This window comes from Castanea sativa, chromosome 5 (genome assembly GCF_040712315.1).
Source record: "Castanea sativa cultivar Marrone di Chiusa Pesio chromosome 5, ASM4071231v1".
Taxonomy (NCBI): domain Eukaryota; kingdom Viridiplantae; phylum Streptophyta; class Magnoliopsida; order Fagales; family Fagaceae; genus Castanea; species Castanea sativa.
Genome location: NC_134017.1, coordinates 61,273,694 through 61,289,933, shown reverse-complemented (window position 1 = coordinate 61,289,933; position 16,240 = coordinate 61,273,694). Strand labels below are relative to the sequence as shown.

Genomic DNA, 16,240 nt, shown 5'->3' with positions numbered 1-16,240 from the left:
CAAAGAGAGAGATCAACTAAGAGAAAAAGGAACTCTATGATGGAAGAACAATCCAAGGAACCCCACCTAATTTTATACTTGTATGAAACTATTGCTACTTCGATAAAAATAAAGCATCTATATCCGAAGACAGTACAAAGAATAGAAATTCATGGAACCTTTCATGAAATCTACTCCACCTAACAATCTAACGTACTTTATGCATAGGGCAAATGCAAGATATAGTGTATGTTTTAAGCCTGCTTACTGCGTTTAGACTTAATTTCAATCAACACTCAGATTAGAAAAATGAATCACTGTAAATAAACCAAGTTCCTCTTGTCTGTACAAATCCTTAAAGGAAGTTTGTTTCTTCCATATTTAAACATAGCAGTGATCGATAACCTTTCATGCTTGGCTGAAAAGATGGCTGGCCACTTAATACTCTTTTCTTCAACGTGTCAAGTTGATCTATGTAAAATGCAGATGAAACCAATATTGAATTGTTATCTGTACACACTAAACATTGCTTCCACCCAGCACCACAACTTAAAAATCAATGTTATTTTTACTTTACAGCCTTATCGTACACTTGCACAGTGAAGAAGCCTGTTTTCCATCTATAATACCTTGTATTAGCTATGTACTTTACACTTGGTTTACAATATTTGACTGATATAACTCTGCATCTTCAATTACCTTCTTCAGAGCAACTGGTCCCATATGTTTGAGAACCTATGGCCACAAAGTAAACAACTTGATTACTTCAGGTTTTTTAGGTTTTACACATAGAACAAACAAAACCTTAAAGGCAATGAAAAATAATAAATAAAAAAATTACTTGAAATGAAATTTCTTTCAAGTGAAGCAACAAACCAACTTCTAGTGCACAGGAGAGGAGGGGAAGAAAAATCTTTTGTAACAAAATTTTACCATACATATTTTGTGGAGTTATAATGTTTATTAAAGGCACAACGCAAAAGAGGGTGCAACAATAATAGACTCTGGAGAATAAAAGATAGACAACAAAGACAACAAAGTAAGATTATCCCCTAGAGTTAAAAATCCAAAAAATTTCAGAGATAAGGCAAAACAACTAGACGAAGCCATTCATTCATAAAAGTGATATTAGAGATAGAAGCTTTAACTTAGACAATGGATGCTCAATGCGATCATTGGAATTCTTTCTTGCCAGATGCATTACAAGTCATGAGGGAACAATTTCATATAATACTACTATGGTATCTCACCAGATCCATCCTGAGACAGGTGATCCCTTTCTGTTGCAATCTTGCAAGTCACATACTCAATACTTGATTAAAAATATTGGAAGCTTCCCAATCCCTGAAGGTCTTGATATGTAGGATAAATTGGGAAATATTTCCTACATGTTGTAGTGGGTTAAAGGTTAGGAGGATTTTGTGGAAATTGTATTTGGAAGGCTCATGTCCAGACTAAGGTAGCATTTTTCACATGGACTGATGCATTGGGTAAGATTCTTACATTGGACAACTTTCCCTGTTGTAGAATTATCATGGTTGATTGGCATTACATGCGTAAGAATAGTGAGCAGGGTTTGACCATTTGTTGCTACATTGTGAATTTGCTAAGAGTTGTCTCCTCTTGTTTTCTACCTGTTTGGGGTGATGGTTCTGCCAAGTAGGGTGATTGAGTTGTTGGAGTGTTGGGGTGGGGGCTTTGTCAAAGGTGGATTGGGTGTCCTTTTGCAGGCCGTGTCATTGTTTCCTATTTGAATAATTTGGAAGGAGCATAAAAAGAGAGCTTCTGAAGATTTAGAACAGAGCACGACAGAGATCGTTTTTTTTTTTTTTGCGTCCCCTATTTGATTGGATGGTTCTTCTACCATGCCATTCTTATTCCTCTTTTTAAAATTTTATTGATTGCTGTCGCGTAGTTTGAGGTTGTCCTTCAGTACATATCTTGTGTATTGATAGGCATCCTCTTTTTTTTCAATAAATATTTTTCTTTACATATTTAAAAAAAAAAAAAAAATTAGAATTAGGGTTTCCCGTGGAACATCTTCTCTTGCAGAATGCTATCCTGAATTATATAGGATTTGTCGAAACAGAGGCAAGTGTGGCTGATCTAATAAGGTACACTAATGGAATCCTTCATTGGGATATACATTTTTGAAGGGATATGCATAATCGAGAATTAGAAGCTTTCTAGAGCTTCATGGATACTATTTATGGCACACTTGTAAGGGGGATTGGGGAGGATAAAAGATGTTGGTTACCTAATAAGAGTAAGGGGTTTATGGTGAGCAATTTTTCCCTTGGAAGAGTATTTGGAAGCAGAAGATTCCTTTTAGAGTGGCTTTCTTTGTATGGACTGTTGCCTTGTGGAACTGACGAACAATTGACAATTAAAGGAAAAGAAAGGTATGCATTTTGGATTGGTGTTATATGTGCAAGTGTAATAGTAAAACTATTGACCATCTATTCCTTCATTGTCCGGTTGCTATGGAGCCGTGGGATATGGTTTTTGGTTTATTTGGAGTTTGTTGGGTTATGTCAATGACAGTTGTTAAGCTTCTTGCATGTTGGCAAGGTCAATTTGGTCGCCATCGTAATGGATATATATGGATCATTGTTCCTCATTGTCTGATGTGGCGTATTTGGAAAGAAAAAAATAGTAGGTGCTTTGAAGACAATGAACATTCTATGCCTGATCTCAAGCTACTATTTTTTAGAACCTTATTGGATTGGTTATCAGTGTGGAGAAAACAACCCTTTTCTTCAATTTTGGATTTACTTAATTTATGTAATTTTTGTATTTGATCCGTACACCCCTATATACTCTCTATGTACTTGGGTGCCTCTTTTTTTATATCAATAAATCTTTATTACTTATAAAAATAAATAAATAAAACAATAATATACTCATATGGAGATAGATTATTTTGATGATTAAAATTGCTATTGAAATTCTCCAAATGGACCGGTGCTGACTCCTAGAGTCCTCTTTTGCTTGGTGTTGACTCCAAGAAACCTAAAATGCTAACACCTAAGTTACCTATTTTGTATTCTTTAATTTTATTGTTTCATTGCTTTGGTTTGTCCTGCACCATAAAGAATAATTTCTTGAAATCCATTTGAGAAAAATCTTTTCTTAGTCTAATTTTTTTTTTTTTTGATAAGTTTTTCTTTAGTCTAAATTTTGACAACTATCATAACTATTTCAACTTAGACATCTCAAATTTCAGTAACATTGGTCTGAACAAAAGTTCAAATGCTGGAAATAAGTAACATTGTCCTAAACAAAAGTTCTAATGCGGATATGCCCAACCTTACCTGTATTTCGAAATACTTAAGAAACTCCAATAATATATAAAAATTACAGGAAAAAAGGAAACAAGTACCAAACCTCGTTAGCGTCTTTAAAATAGCTGGAGTCATCTTTGTTTGGCCAACGTACTTTCCAACACCTGCACCCACAATGAAAAGAAATAGGCACATAATTTGGAAGTGTATCTATACGACCTTCCTTTTGTAGGAAATAAATAAAGCAATCACTATAGTCTATAAGTCTTAAGTCCAACAGTCCTCACAACAAGACACTAGGCATAATTCAGATTGTTGACAACCCATCTAGTAGATGGGACCACTAAATTAATGTTTACATAATAGCTCATCAAGATCATAATATGTAGCTTTGTACTTTTGACCATGTAACACTTAGCTTTCCTAAGCAAGTTTCCAACCTCTATACTATAAAGCAGGAGTCAAGATGGTGAACTGATCTGATCACCCTAACTTGTAAAAAATGTTAGGCAGATTCCACTAAGGATTTGGTTGCAAATCGCAATCATTAATTTGCAAGTTGAAGTTGCAAGCAATCAGATTGCAAGTTGAATTTGCAAGCCACGCACAGACCATAACGCATGCATTAATAAGTTCTCAAGCAGATTGTAGAATATCTCAAAGAGAAAATTTTGATTCAAATTCTCTTGCCTCTCTTTTCCAAGGCGGCATGCTAGCTCTTCAGCCAAAGCTTTGCCTGATGTGTCGCCATCAGTTGCCAAGATGATTCGAGAAACCTAACAGGTGGGAAAAGAAAAAGGTAAGAAAATTTGACAGCTTCACAACTGAACAAATTTTACATTTAAAAGATAGGCACAACATTTACAATACCTTATCCAGGTTCTCTTTGCAGTTCCAGAGATACTGAAATTGAAGATCAAACTTCACATGCATATGCATGCAAATAAAAAGAAAAAATATAAATTAAAATATTGAAAATATATTTCAGATGCAAAAATTTTAAGATGACAGACATAAGTGTCATAAATATTTCAAGAAAGAAAGGCAACCTCAAGTGACTGTCAATTGCAATTCACCAAAAAAAAAAATTCTGAACAACATAGATTTACAATTTCCCAACAAGAAAAACCTTTTACACTGCAGTTTTTCATGTATTTTCTTAGATATCAGATACGTAATTTAAAGATGAAAGTCATAAATGTCATGACTCATAAGTATGAAAAAAAAAATGGGCAAAATTGGAATTAGACAATGTGCATTCCTCGAAGAAGTGAATGTCAACCACAATTTGAAAGAAACAAAAGTTCTGAGTGATCAAGAAGAAAAAGAAAAAGAGTGTTATTTTATAGAAAATGACGAGCTGGAAAATCAAGAATCTCAACCCTCAGACTATTCATTCCCCTTATATGGGAGAGGTGGTAATAATAAGATAAGGAATATTCTAATGGTGACAATGGGTACAACCCATATAACACAATACTCTCTCTTTAACTCTCTAAAACTATGCAACTTGGATTTACAATTTTACAAGAAGAAAATACTTTTACACAGTGCAGATCATTTTGCATTTTCTTGGTTGTCACAAAGACAAATTACCAATGAGTTTGCTCAACTTTTTTTTTTTGAGAAATAATTACAACATGCTGCTAACCCCACAACTCGAACCATTTCTCTCTTAGACCCCCAATAATGACAAAGATTCCAATTGATGCTAGTGCAAGTGGGTTTCGGTTATATTTGTCCAGATGATTATATTCTAGAGCACGAAATAAAAATGCTTAATAAACCAAAAGTAACAAACACGGGTATTAAGATATTTGTCCAGATGATATGCCCTAGTTCCATATCATTCAGGTGGGGAAAAAGAGCCTAAGTTCAAGCCTAACTAGTCCGTAGCATTGTATTATCAGCACAACAAATTGTATTTTGCAAAATTGAATTCTTGCATGGCTAAAAATGAAATCAATTCATTTATGATGAGGAACTAAATCCATATCTAGCCTAGTAATTTATCTGAGTTAGAACTAACTACAGTTAATGATTATGGATGCTAGGTGAACATTGTTGAAAAGCATGATACCAAAGTTTTTTTTTATTTTTTATTTTTTTTTATGGTAAAGATACCAAAGTCCTTCAAACCTAACAAATCTTTTGTTTAAACATTTTCTCCTGGACATTTGATATGAATATTTTTATTGTTATTTCCTTGTTGCAGATTGTTTACTTCATTAAATACTCAGCATCATCTAATTTTAACCTACGAGGGATTAGAGACATTTTGATTCTCCTTATAATACGCCAGCAGTTTCAGGTTTTATATACTATACTACATTCTGCAGTTTTTAAGTTTATATAACTATTACTTTTCTGGTGGGTAGTCATCTACCTATTACGCAAAAATTAAACAAACATAATAAGATTATTAAGGAACGAAAAAAGACAAAGTTTCCTGATAACAAAGGTTAAAAACTTAAAATGGCCCCAAAAAGCTTTTGTATTAGCACAAACCTTTTGAACAGATGGTAATCTTTTAGTGGAAACCTTTGATGGCGCACCATTAGGAACACTTACACAATTGCAGAGGCCAGCTTCCTCTAGTGAAAGCTTATCTATTTCACCTTCAACCTGTACCCAATATAATAATTAAAAAAAATCATGAGCAAGAGAGAGTGTCAGAGAATATAATCTGTAGAATGGCAGCCCAAAGAGGTATCAAAGGAAATACAATGATGATTTCAGCCACATCATTTATATCATCAAGTCCGTATAGTATCTTCTCTGTACCCTTCTCCTGTAATTAGTACAAAAACAGTAAAGTAGTATTCAGTTCAGAATGAACCCAAATTTCAATTCATTAATAAGTGCATAATGGCACATGAAATAGAAATGGAACATTTACTTTGAAGGAGTCCATCGTCCAATTCAAAATAATGCTAGAAGCTTAGAAATTAGTAAATATAATGAATAAACAAAAATACAAAAATGCTAAATGTTCATGTTGGTCATAGCAATGCACTACACTCCATACATGGGCAAATTATCTCCTCGACTAAATGGAATACTAAATCTACTTTTTTTTTTTTTTTTGATAAGTAAAAGTTTATTGATCTCAAAAAAGGTGAAACACCCTAGTACACAGAGTGTGTACAAGGGGTCAAACAATCAAGAACAAAAATTACAAGAGTCTAAGAAATCAAGAAAGGATGAAAAGGAATGGTTCCGCAAGGCAGCCAACCAATCCATTAAAGTTCTAAAGAAAAATAGCTTCAAGTCTGATATGGATCTCTCCTTATCTTCAAAGCACCGACTATTTCTCTCCCTCCATAGGCACCACAATAAGCAATGGGGAACCATAAGCCATATATACCCATTTCGATGGCGGCCAAAACTTCCTTGCCAACATGCTAGAAGCTCCACTATAGATTGCGGCATAACCCAGCTTACTCCAAACAACCCGAACACCATAGCCCACATATCCATTGCAATCGGACAATGAAGAAAAAGATGATCAACCGATTGACCATTACACTTGCACATATAGCACCAGTCCAATACCCAAACCTTCCTTCTTCGTAAATTGTCAATTGTTAAGCATTTCCCTAAAGCAGCAGTCCAAACAAAGAAAGCTACTTGATAAGGAATCTTCTGCTTCCAAATGCTTTTCCAAGGAAAACAATAGTCATTAGGGTCCACTAAGAGATTGTAATAATCCCTAACTGTGAAACCCTTCTTTCTATCAGATTTCCAGCACAACTTATCCTCACCAAGCCCTCTCACCGACGCACCATATATGGTATCCATGAAATCGGCCAGTGCCTCTAGTTCCCGAGCATGCACAACCCTAAAGAAACTTACATCCCAAAACAGGATTCCTTTATCAAACTTCATAACATCAGCCACACTAACCTCTTGATCTCGACAAAATCTAAACAATTCAGAATAACTAACTGCAAGTGATGTATCACCACACCAATGGTCTTGCCAAAATTTCACCCTAGACCTATCCCCAATATCATATAGAATGTGGCAAGAGAAAGAAGGTCATCCTCGACTAATATTTTTCCACAAGCCAACACTATATGAACCATTAATAGGCCTAGTACACCAACTACCCCATCCACAGCCATATTTCACGGCTATCACTTGCCTCCAGAGGGCAGCCCTCTCCATCCCAAATCTCCATAGCCACTTCCCAAGCAGAGCTTCATTAAAAAGTCTTACATTTCTTATCCCCAAACCACTTGAATCAATGGGAGTGCAAACAGTAGTCCATTTAACCAAGTGGAATTTTGGTTCATCACCAATGCCACCCCATAAGAAATCCCTCTGAAGTTTCTCAATTCGGTTAGCCACAGAAGCAGGAATAGGAAATAGAGATAGAAAATAAATGGGTAAATTAGATAGAGTGCTTTTAATTAAAGTGACTCACCTTCCTTGGATAAGTACAAACGTTTCCATCTCGCTAATCTCCGTTCTATCTTCTCCAAAATTGGGTTCCAAATTGTCTTATCCTTGCATTTAGCTCCCAAAAGTAGGCCTAGATATTTCATTGGAAGGGTACCTTGCTTACAACCAAGGACATTCAACAATAAATCAAGATTATGCACCATACCAACAGGAACCAACTCTAACTTGCCCAAATTTATCTTTAAACCAAAAACCACCTCAAACCAAATGAGAATCATACGGAGAAACAAAACCTGATCCAAATCTGCATCACAAAAAATTAAAGTGTCGTCCGCAAAGAGCAGATGTGACACCTCCAAAGATCTTCCCTCCAAACGACCTACACCGAAACCTGACATATGACCATCATGGACAGCCTTATCCAACATTCTCCCAAGGGTTTCCATCATCAAGACAAACAACAAAGGGGACAATGGGTCACCTGGTCTCAACCCCCTGGAGCTCTGAAAAAACCCACAAGGAGTGCCATTTATCAAAACAAAGAAGCGAACTGTAGATATACAAAAGAAAATCCACTACCTCCATTTAGCAGAGAACCCACTCCGTTCTAGTAATTGCATAAGAAAACCCCAATTGACATGATCAAAAGCCTTCTCAACATCTAATTTGCAAAGTAACCTTGCCAAACCAGTTTTCACTCTACTGTCGAGGCATTCATTAGCAATAAGCACAGGGTCAAGAATCTGTCTGTTCCTCACAAAAGCATTTTGTGAAGAAGAAATTATATCTTCCATGACCGTGCGAAGTCTGGTGGCTAAGACCTTAGCAATGATTTTATAAACCCCCCAACAAGACTAATGGGGCAAAAATCCTTGACTTTTATAATGGAGACCTGCTTCCACTTAGACTAAATTGATATTTATTAGATCTTATTTCATTTTTAGGATTTAACTTTTATATTCTTTAATGTAATTAGTTAAAATCTTTACTTTCCTACTTGATTTAGAAATTTATTTCCTTTTCTTACTTGGTTCAAAAGTTAGTTCCTTTTTTTTCCTTGATGTAACTTGGGTAGCTTATTTAAAGGCCTCAAAGTTTAGCATTATTACGCCTTGCTTGATTAATAGAATTACAGTTGAAATTTTCTATAATAGCTTGGTTGATTCCAGGCAACTCTAGGTGTTGATTCTAACGTTTTATTTTATTTTCCCTGTTTTATGCTTAATTCCTAGCAACTGTAGGTTCTGGTTCCTAGGTTTTTTGTTTTTGTTCTATTTTCTTCCACAAATTTCTTTGAGAATTTTATGCAGCATCATATGGGATTATGAACTCTTTAAGAACCCATTTGGCATTAAATTAAAATGTTTGATCAAATCATGAGGAATTTGAGCATACACTTCCTTTTCAATGCACCAGAGGCATTTAACGATTAGCAAAAGATACTAGAAATTCATAATTATGAGACGAACAAATAGATTCATCATTCCATTCAAATTGATTCCAGATTGAGAAAAAATTGTTTAAAGGAAAACAGTTAGTGGACTTGGATGTTAACATTTCATCGCTATCTTTCACAATTTCTAATATAAAAGTCCTAGTCTTAGCAGTTAGCACACTACCTGCCAAAATCTTTTTCCAATAGTTCGGTACTTGCAACCAACAAGCAGTCCATTTTGTCTATAAGTAAAAGCAATGACATCCTGCATATTCAAACTTCAGTATTGATTAGAAACTATCAACTTCTCACAATTTAAGTGCTTAATAATTAAAGCAATGCAAATGAGAGAGAGAGAGAAAGAGAGAGAGAGAGAGAGAGCTTTTTCAGCTTTTTAAGATGAATTATTCATTGATAATGAAATGATATTGCTTAATCAAATTCATGTAACCATCACTAAAAGCTTATTATTTAGTATATATACACGTGTGCAGCCTACACAAATGTTTATAAATAGATATAGGTTAGGTTCAAGTTACTAGTATAACTTTTATCAATGCTACACCACTTAATTTTTCTACTGGATGTGTTTTTTTGACTAATCCAACGTTATATTACATTTATTTCCTTACTCTATGGTCTATGCTTGCAAAATTATTTAGATAATTAGAGATCAACTATCTCAATTACAAAACACATTTAAATTTTGAGTATTTTTGTACTTTACGATTATAAGCAAAACATGAGGTTTTGGATGGGACAGTAAGTAACATCCAATTAATACTGATAAAAAAAAAACAAAAACAAAAGAAAGTAACATCCAATTAATACGAACTTTGGTATGCATGTTAAGGAATATGTAATCTAGTGGTCATAATTTGATAAATGGGTAATAAGAAAGGGTTTCATAAGGTCGATAATTTAGTCCAAATTGGTACAAAGATAGAATCTCTGGAAGGAATTCTTTTTTTTTGATAAGTAAAAGAGAAATATATATATATATACACACGAAAGGCTACTCTATGCATGAAGAACATAGAGCAAACCTAGAAAAAACAAGAAGAAGAAAACAGAAAAACTACAAAAGAGAAAGGGAGCTAAAAAAAGAAGGGAGAGAGTCACTAGTCGTGAGTCCCCAAGTCCTAGACCAATCAAAAAGAGTCCCACTAAAAGAAGCAAGCAACTGATCACCGGTGCTATCCAAATCCTCAAAAGTCCGCCGATTCCACTCCTTCCAAACACACTATAGGATGCCCAATGGAACTAAATTCCAAATCTGATATGAGTGCTTCCCCAACCAATTCCACTAGCCAAAAAGCAACTCTGGGATCGATCTAGAAATAACTCAAGACAAGCCAAAAGTTCTAAAGACAAAACTCCATAACCGATAAGCCATCTCACAATGAAGAAGTAAGTGGTCTACTGTCTCTCCACATTGGCGGCACATAATGCACCAATCCACAAAATCCAATCTCCTCAATCTCAAGTTATTACCCGTTATGATCTTATTCCAAGCTGCACACCAAACAAAGAAAGAAACTCGCCTAGGGGCCTTTACTCTCCAAATAGCTTTCCAAGGAAAGACAATTGAGGGACAAACTCTTAATTTATTATAGAACGACTGGATGTCAAATTCCCCATTAGGCTTTAACTTCCATCTCATCCGATCTCCAACATCCCTCGGAGGAGATCTGAGAGGGACCTAATCCAATTGTGAACAATCCGGCCCTGCTCTAATCCACCAATTTGCCACCAGTAAATATAACTTGGACTTTCAAACTTCAGATCCCAATGTAACATAGTTCCTAGACTATCATCATACATTTAAGGTAAATGGTAAGTTTTAATATATACAATTAAGGTACCTTCCGTGAAGATAATTGCATAACAGCATTTCTTTGCAATGTTTTTTCAGATATCATCCGCTCAGCAAAATATGCAATCAGCTGAAACAAAGAAGAAGAGCCATTTAATGACATAAAATAAACCTCAGCAGTTGCACATTAATGGAATGATTAGAAATTTATCATGGAAAAAATAGTAGAAAGTTATTAGAGAGATTTTATATTATACTTTCTCTCCCTTTTAAAAAGCCCCCATCACCATGTCCATTTCCCAAAAGATTATAGTTAAGTGCTATGTCATGGAATTATGCTCTACCAAAAGCCTAAAGCCATCAAAAGATGCTAGTTAATTGCCTAAGGAAAATCTTGTTAAGGTTGTTGTAATGACTAATCATAGTTATGACAGAGATGTCCTTTGCATTGAAGATTGAGATGCTTCTCAAATAGGATCTTAACTTTGCCAACAGCTGCACTCTTTCTCTTTCAAGCATGTCTACAAGTTTAGCAAAAAAAGCATGTCTACAGAGATAGTGTATCAACTCCCCCCCCCCCCCCAAACTCCCCCTCTATTTGTACAGATACACAATAGACTAATAGTTATATTTTGTCTTGATGAAGCTAAGCAATGATTGAAGACTATAGTACATGTTTAAAGATGTCAAATAATCATGTCACAATACCGTGATGGCATTACCCTCAACTTGAGAAAAATGTTTGTCTATCTACAAACTACAAGTTTACAACTATCATCCTTCCTTCATTCAGTCCATTCATGAGAGAAGAATTTTTACTATGAAATATGGTATCTGTTCATCTTTCAGAATTGTGACTGGAAGCATCTCAAACCATCACTCACTTAGTCAGCACCTGGGATATTATTCCAAAAGTCCATCTTCAACCATCACTCACTTTTCTTTACCGAAATCTTAAATCAAAGGAAAATTTTCAAATAAAAAAAATATTTTCCCAACATACTAAGGACACGCATGCAGAAGTGTCCTCGGTGTATCTGATACGGACACATATCTGACACGAACACAATGGGGATTGTGAAGTGTCTATGCTTCTGAGATCTTCCTACATCAGTTCATATCTTAGGCCCTAGAGGTGATGAACTAGATCTTGATCTCTTAAATTTATTTTTATTGGGTAGTCACTTACTCAAAAAGTGTACAAGTCTTATTCCCATACGTTACGTCATCATTTCGTTAGACCTGATGTCACCTTCCTTGAAACTATCTTATATCTTCCTCTAGTAGTGGTAGTAGTTCCCATTCCATGTCTTCCTGGATTGCCACCACTCTCTCCAAAGATGTTTACCCTCATCTACCAATTGCCAAAACTATTTACAACAAAACTTGGTTAAAAGTACACGATTTTCACACTTAACCTCCCATTAGGAGAACGAATTCTATTCTAATCCACAGGATTCAACTTCATACCCTAACATTCCCCAAGAAAAATCCCCCTATACCTTCTCCAATCTACTTGCCACGTGAGTGTGTATGGTAAAGAGTGATAAAAACTAAGTTGGCAAGCTAGATAAAGTACTTTTGATAAGAGTAAACCTACCAGTCTTAGATAAATACAATTTCTTCCAATTTTTCTAGAAGACAGTTTATAGGCAGACACATACTCTACAGCAAAAAATACTCACAAACTATAGAACACCATCACTACTGCCACAGGAACAATCTCATTCTTGCTCAAGTTCACTTTTAGCCATACACAATCTCAAAAAACAAAAAGAGACGTAAAGGAGTTGTTCTGCAGTTGCATCGTGAAGAAGTATTCTACATCTACACAGAGTGAGAAATCATTGGAGTTCCTCTAGATCCATTCCTAAATTGAAAAGCAGATGTAAACCAATTTCTATTACTCAATTAAGCTTTCTACTAAGAATCTCCATAACAAGAATAAACAACAAGGAGAGAATAGATCCCCTTGCCTCAATCCCTAGGATTGTTAAAGGGAGGGGTAACATTAGCCACACTTAGGAAGTGCATTTCTACCCAAAAATAAAAAAATAAAAAAAGAATTCCTCTATCTTTCTGCAAAAACCCAATCTATCTAACAGATATATTAGACATTTTCAATTAACATGATCATGTGCTTTCTTAATAACTACATTACAAATCACTGCTAAGCTTACTGTCCAAACAGTTATAATGCAATGGATAGAATTAGTGAAACTATTCTTCAATACTTCCAAGATTGATTCCCCTTGTGCTTCAACAGTAAACCTAGTTGCTACAATGGCACTATACCATTATCCAAAAATCTCAAAGGACATTAAATGTAAAGACCTCTACTACGATTCGTGATGAGCAAGTATTCAAAGTAATGTGTAACTTAATAAAATAAAGAGTTGCTATGATTCAAGCATATATGAAAAATCACAATCTAAGTACCTCGGAACCTAGCGGTTCTAATCCTAGACTTTCCTCTGATATTTGTCCAAAGGACTTGAATTTCTTTCCAAATCCATCATATGCTGCCCTGTCATCTGCAAATACCTAAAACCAAACAGCCAAATTGGCTGAGATTTTCTCATTTAGAATAAGAAACAAAAATGTGTACACAGATAACATTTTTTTTTTTTTCCCGTACCTGGCCTATCCATTGACATTCATTGTGGAAACACCTCCACATAGCAAAACCCCTAAAAACATTCAGTGACAGAAGCAATTATAGCCTAGTTCCTCAACCCACTACTATATAAGCATTCAAATCAGCAAAAGTAGTAGAAGCAGCTTCTTACCCATCTTGGATGACATGAAGAGATAAGGTCCTTATCATTGACTGCCCTCCTTTGCACTACATTTATATGAAAGGCTTTACAATATCAAATTTGAAAGACCATACATAAGAATACCCATGAGCGGTTTAGTCCCTTAGATGACGTGGTCAGACAAAAAATGGACATGTCATTGCTCATAGGGACTAAAAGCGATCCCTTTAAGTTTATAAGGTCTAAAAACGATCACTTTAAACTTTACAGACTAAAATTGCTCATGTGCTAAAGTATTTTAACAAAAAAAAAAGGAAAATATTGTGATTTAAGAGAGATGCAAATGATAGATTAACAAAAGGAGGAGGAACCTTGGGGCAAAAAAAGTGATGGAAGCGTCCAGGAATGAGAAAATCGTGAGAGTTGATACCAAGAAGCTCCATTTTCTGCTTCAACACACTCACTTTATCACCCAAAACGTTGCTTCCCACTCCTATCTGCTCTACACTAGCTTCAACAAACAGAACAACCCAAAATTATCACTTTACAAATAAAAATTGCCATTTCAATTATAAAGAAAACGCGGGAAAAAAGAAATGCATTATATAATTTTGTAAAGAAAGGATGGCATTGACATTACAAAGCATGCGGGTTGGGGTGTTTGGTTGGAGAGGCGAAGAAAAAGAAGGTGGCGGTGGTGGTGGAGTGGTTTGAGTATGCGAGAAAGAGCGAGGCCAAACACGGCCTAATGTTCTGGTGCTGGTCCAGGAGGAGGTGGAAGAAAAGAGTGTGTGAAGGAGAGGACGACAAGGACAGTGGTGAATGACTGCCATTTTTGCTTTTGCTTTTGCTTTCGGATTTTTCTTGAATTTAAAGGGTTGGGTTGGGTTCAGTGAGACACTACTGGGTTCAGTGAGAGCGTGTGTGTTCCCTTCTTTTTATCTCTTTCTTAGGGTCCGTTTGGATAGAGCTTATTGCTGAAAACTGAAAACTGAAAACACTGTACCAAAATAATTTTTAAATGTGTGAATAGTACTGTGGGACCCATTTTTAATAAAAAAAATTCTGTAAAGTGAAGTTTGTGGGTCCCGTAAACGGTCACGAGACCCATGATGTCTTTGAAAAGTCAGCAAATGCGGTTACTGTTCATGCACAGTAGCATGAACAGTAGCCGCTGTCCCCCTGACCCGTGCATCAGCAGAAAAAAAAAAAAAAAAAAAAAAAAAAAAAAAAAAAAAAAAAAAAAAACTCAGAATCGTGGACGCTGGACGCTGGCCATTGTATCCAAACTCAGCCTAAGGCTGAGTTTGGATACGGATGAAAAAAGGGGCGTCTGCGTTCAGCGTTTTTTTTTTTTTTTTTTTTTTTGCCCTTCTGCTTCACGCGTTTCATAGGAGAAACGGCTACTATTCATGCTACTGTGCATGAACAGTAGCCGATTTTGTTGACTTTCAGCAAATTTATGGGTCCCGTGTACTGTTCGCGGGACCCACAAACTTCACTTTTCAGATTTTTTAAAATTAAAAATGGGACCCACGGCACTATTCATACATTTAAAAATTATTTTGGTACAGTGTTTTCAGTTTTCAGTTTTCAGCAATAAGCTGTATCCAAACGGACCCTAAGGCTGAGTTTGGATACGGATGAAAATTATTGCGTCTGCGACTTCAGCGTTTTTTTTTTTCTTCTGCTGCACGCATTTCATAGGGGAATCAGCTACTGTTCATGTTACTGTGCATGAACAGTAGCCGATTTTGTTGACTTTCAGTACATTTGTGGGTCCCGTGTACTGTTCATGGGACCCACAAACTTCACTTTACAGATTTTTTTTTATTAAAAATGGGTCACACGGTACTATTCACACATTTTAAAATTATTTTGCTACAGTGTTTTCAATTTTCAGTTTTCAGTTTTCAGCAATAAGCTCTATCCAAACAGACCCTAAGGCTGAGTTTGGATACAGTGGCCAGCGTCCAGCATCCACGATTCTGCGTTTTTTTTTTGTTTTGTTTTGTTTTTTTTTTTTTTTTTTCTGCTGATGCACAGGTCAGGGGGACAGCGGCTACTGTTCATGCTACTGTGCATGAACAGTAACCGCATTTGCTGACTTTTCAGCACATCTGTGGGTCCCGTGTACTGTTCACGGGACCCACAAACTTCACTTTACAGAATTTTTTTTATTAAAAATGGGTCCCACAGTACTATTTACACATTTAAAAATTATTTTGGTACAGTGTTTTTAGTTTTCAGTTTTCAGTTTTCAGTTTTCAGTTTTCAGCAATAAGCTCTATCCAAACGGACCCTTAGCAACAGAGACGCAGAAAGGCGTAAGCTCGCTCGGGTGGGAGGGCTTTTCAGATTAACGGGTCAAAAAACCCAACCCAATTTCCGTTTTTTTTTAAGAAAAATTTGTAAAATTTAAGAATATTTATATTTTACACCCTAAAATTTTAAAATTTAAATTTTACCTAAAGGAGTTTGAGAAAGTGAATTTTATATATTGAAGTTTCAAAATTTGAATTTTACCCTTTAAAATTTGGGGTATTTAGATTTTGGAGTA

General features: G+C 35.5%; 1 protein-coding gene across 2 annotated transcripts; it reads right to left on the bottom strand.

Moving 5' to 3' along the window:
• Positions 1–251: 251 nt before the first annotated feature.
• LOC142633844 (primase homolog protein-like) lies at positions 252–14,577 on the bottom strand. 2 transcript variants are annotated; one of them, XM_075808093.1, is made up of 13 exons: positions 14,321–14,577; positions 14,052–14,191; positions 13,711–13,766; positions 13,560–13,611; positions 13,361–13,465; positions 10,971–11,051; positions 9,290–9,370; positions 5,989–6,054; positions 5,772–5,888; positions 4,134–4,184; positions 3,954–4,039; positions 3,367–3,427; positions 252–714 (listed from the first exon to the last, which is right to left on the bottom strand). In XM_075808093.1, the coding sequence occupies exons 1-13, from the start codon at positions 14,511–14,513 to the stop codon at positions 628–630; spliced, it is 1,176 nt and encodes a 391-aa protein (XP_075664208.1). In that variant the 5' UTR covers positions 14,514–14,577; the 3' UTR covers positions 252–627. The 2 variants fall into 2 exon arrangements, with proteins under 2 accessions (XP_075664208.1, XP_075664209.1); XM_075808094.1 differs by lacking the exon at positions 9,290–9,370.
• Positions 14,578–16,240: the final 1,663 nt, after the last annotated feature.

Coding starts and splice junctions, on each gene's coding strand:
- LOC142633844 (XM_075808093.1), bottom strand. CDS start 14,513: ATGGCAGTCATTCACCACTGTCCTTGTCGTCCTCTCCTTCACACACTC. Junction 13,767..14,051: donor ATCACTTTTTTTGCCCCAAG/GTTCCTCCTCCT, acceptor ATATAAATGTAG/TGCAAAGGAGGGCAGTCAAT. Junction 4,040..4,133: donor GCAAAGAGAACCTGGATAAG/GTATTGTAAATG, acceptor CCCACCTGTTAG/GTTTCTCGAATCATCTTGGC.